The sequence below is a fragment of the Cebus imitator genome, unplaced genomic scaffold, assembly GCF_001604975.1.
Source record: "Cebus imitator isolate Cc_AM_T3 unplaced genomic scaffold, Cebus_imitator-1.0 Scaffold153, whole genome shotgun sequence".
Classification (NCBI taxonomy): Eukaryota; Metazoa; Chordata; class Mammalia; order Primates; family Cebidae; genus Cebus; species Cebus imitator.
The window spans coordinates 304,314-305,911 of NW_016107468.1; the positions used below are offsets into that span (position 1 = coordinate 304,314).

A 1,598-nucleotide genomic window follows, 5' to 3' on the forward strand; every position below is an offset into this window, starting at 1 on the left:
ACTGTGTCACCCATGCTGGAGTGCAGTGGCGTGATCATGGTTCACTACAGCCTCAAACTCCTGGGCTCAAGCAGTCCTCCTGCCTCAGCCTCCCGAGTGGCTGGGATTACAGGCATGCACCGCCATGCCCAGCTGTCATTTAGAAATGTTTAGGTCTTGCTGTGCTTCCCAGGCTGATCTCAAACTCTTAGACTCAAGTCATCCTCCTGCCTTGGCCTCCCAAAACGCTGGGATTACAGGCATGAGCCACCATGCTGGCCTACTTTTTATTTTCTGATCGGATAGCTCGGATTATAATGGCTATACGTTTCCACGGTGCTACGTGAGCACTCTGTCGTGCCGTTCACTCTCCTGCGGGGATGTCTCTCCATCATGCCCCCGCAATCCCAGGTACACACGCCCCGTGCCGCCTCTCACTCCTGATGGGCTGGACCCTCCCTCTCGCCCACAGGGGAAGCTTTGGGCATCAAGTACCCAGTCCAGGTGCCCTACAAGCGGATCAAGAGTAACCCCGGCTCCGTGATCATTGAGGGGCTGCCCCCAGGAATCCCGTTCCGAAAGCCCTGCACCTTTGGCTCCCAGAACCTGGAGAGGATTCTTGCCGTGGCTGACAAGATCAAGTTCACAGTCACCAGGTGCTCAGGGGGAAGGGTGAGGGTGAAGAGGAGGCAGGACTGGCCCAGATGGGGCCTTGTACCTGCGAATCTTAGCCTTTCCCTAGGACCTGCCCTCCCCACTGTATAAGGCGGCTCTCCCAGCGCCATCCTGGGTCCTGGGTGGTCGGAGAGGGACTGCAGGCCAGCCCAGGTGCAGGGAGCCCTGCAGAAGTGGGACTGGTCAGTCCACTGTTGCAAGGGCAGCCTTTGAGGGCATCTTCACCCTAATGAGCGACACCCTCTCACTGCACCACCACCCCCAGGAAGGGCATTCAGTCCCCATCAGAGGGATTCGCCCAGGGTCCCAGGGCCAGCCAGGGCAGAGCCTGCACAAGGCCCAGGTCTGCGTTTTGCAGAGTCACACTGCCAACACCAGCGCTCCTGCCACGCTGCCTCAGTGTCCCGTGCACAATGAGCCCCAGGGCAGCTTGTTAAAATGCAGATTCTGCTGCTGGAGGTCTGGGGTGCTCCCAGGGGAGACCGAGGCCACTCCATGCCAGGGGTGTCTTCCTCATCCCCTAGGCCCTCCCCCTGACATCCCTGCCTCTGTTTCTCTTCTAGGCCTTTCCAAGGACTCATCCCAAAGCCTGGTAAGAGGCACTGGCTGTGGAGGGAGCGTTGGGAATAGGGCCTGGCCATGGTGCTGGGACACAGGTTCTAGAATCTGGGAACAGAAGCCACACCCCTGCCTTTCTTTTTTTTTTCTTTGAGATGGAGTCTCACTCTGTTGCCCAGGCTGGAGTGCAGTGGCGTGATCTCAGCTCACTGCAACCTCCACCTCTGGGGCTCAAGCAGGTCTCTGCCTCAGCCTCCCAAGCAGCTGGGATTATAGGCACCTGCCACCATACGCGACTAATTTTTGTATTTTTAGTACAGACGGGGGTTTCACCATCTTGGCCAGCCTGGTCTTGAACTCCTGACCTTGTGAGCCACCACACCGGC

General features: G+C 58.3%; 1 protein-coding gene across 1 annotated transcript in view; it reads left to right on the forward strand.

Annotated features, from left to right (window-relative positions):
* Positions 1-1,598, forward strand: part of GTF2IRD1 (GTF2I repeat domain containing 1) — a 153,789-nt gene that overhangs the window by 106,573 nt on the left and 45,618 nt on the right. The window contains exons 19-20 of the mRNA XM_037743773.1: positions 441-635; positions 1,218-1,246. Of these exons, the coding sequence (XP_037599701.1) occupies positions 441-635; positions 1,218-1,246 (224 nt within the window). The remainder of the gene's footprint in view (positions 1-440; positions 636-1,217; positions 1,247-1,598) is intronic.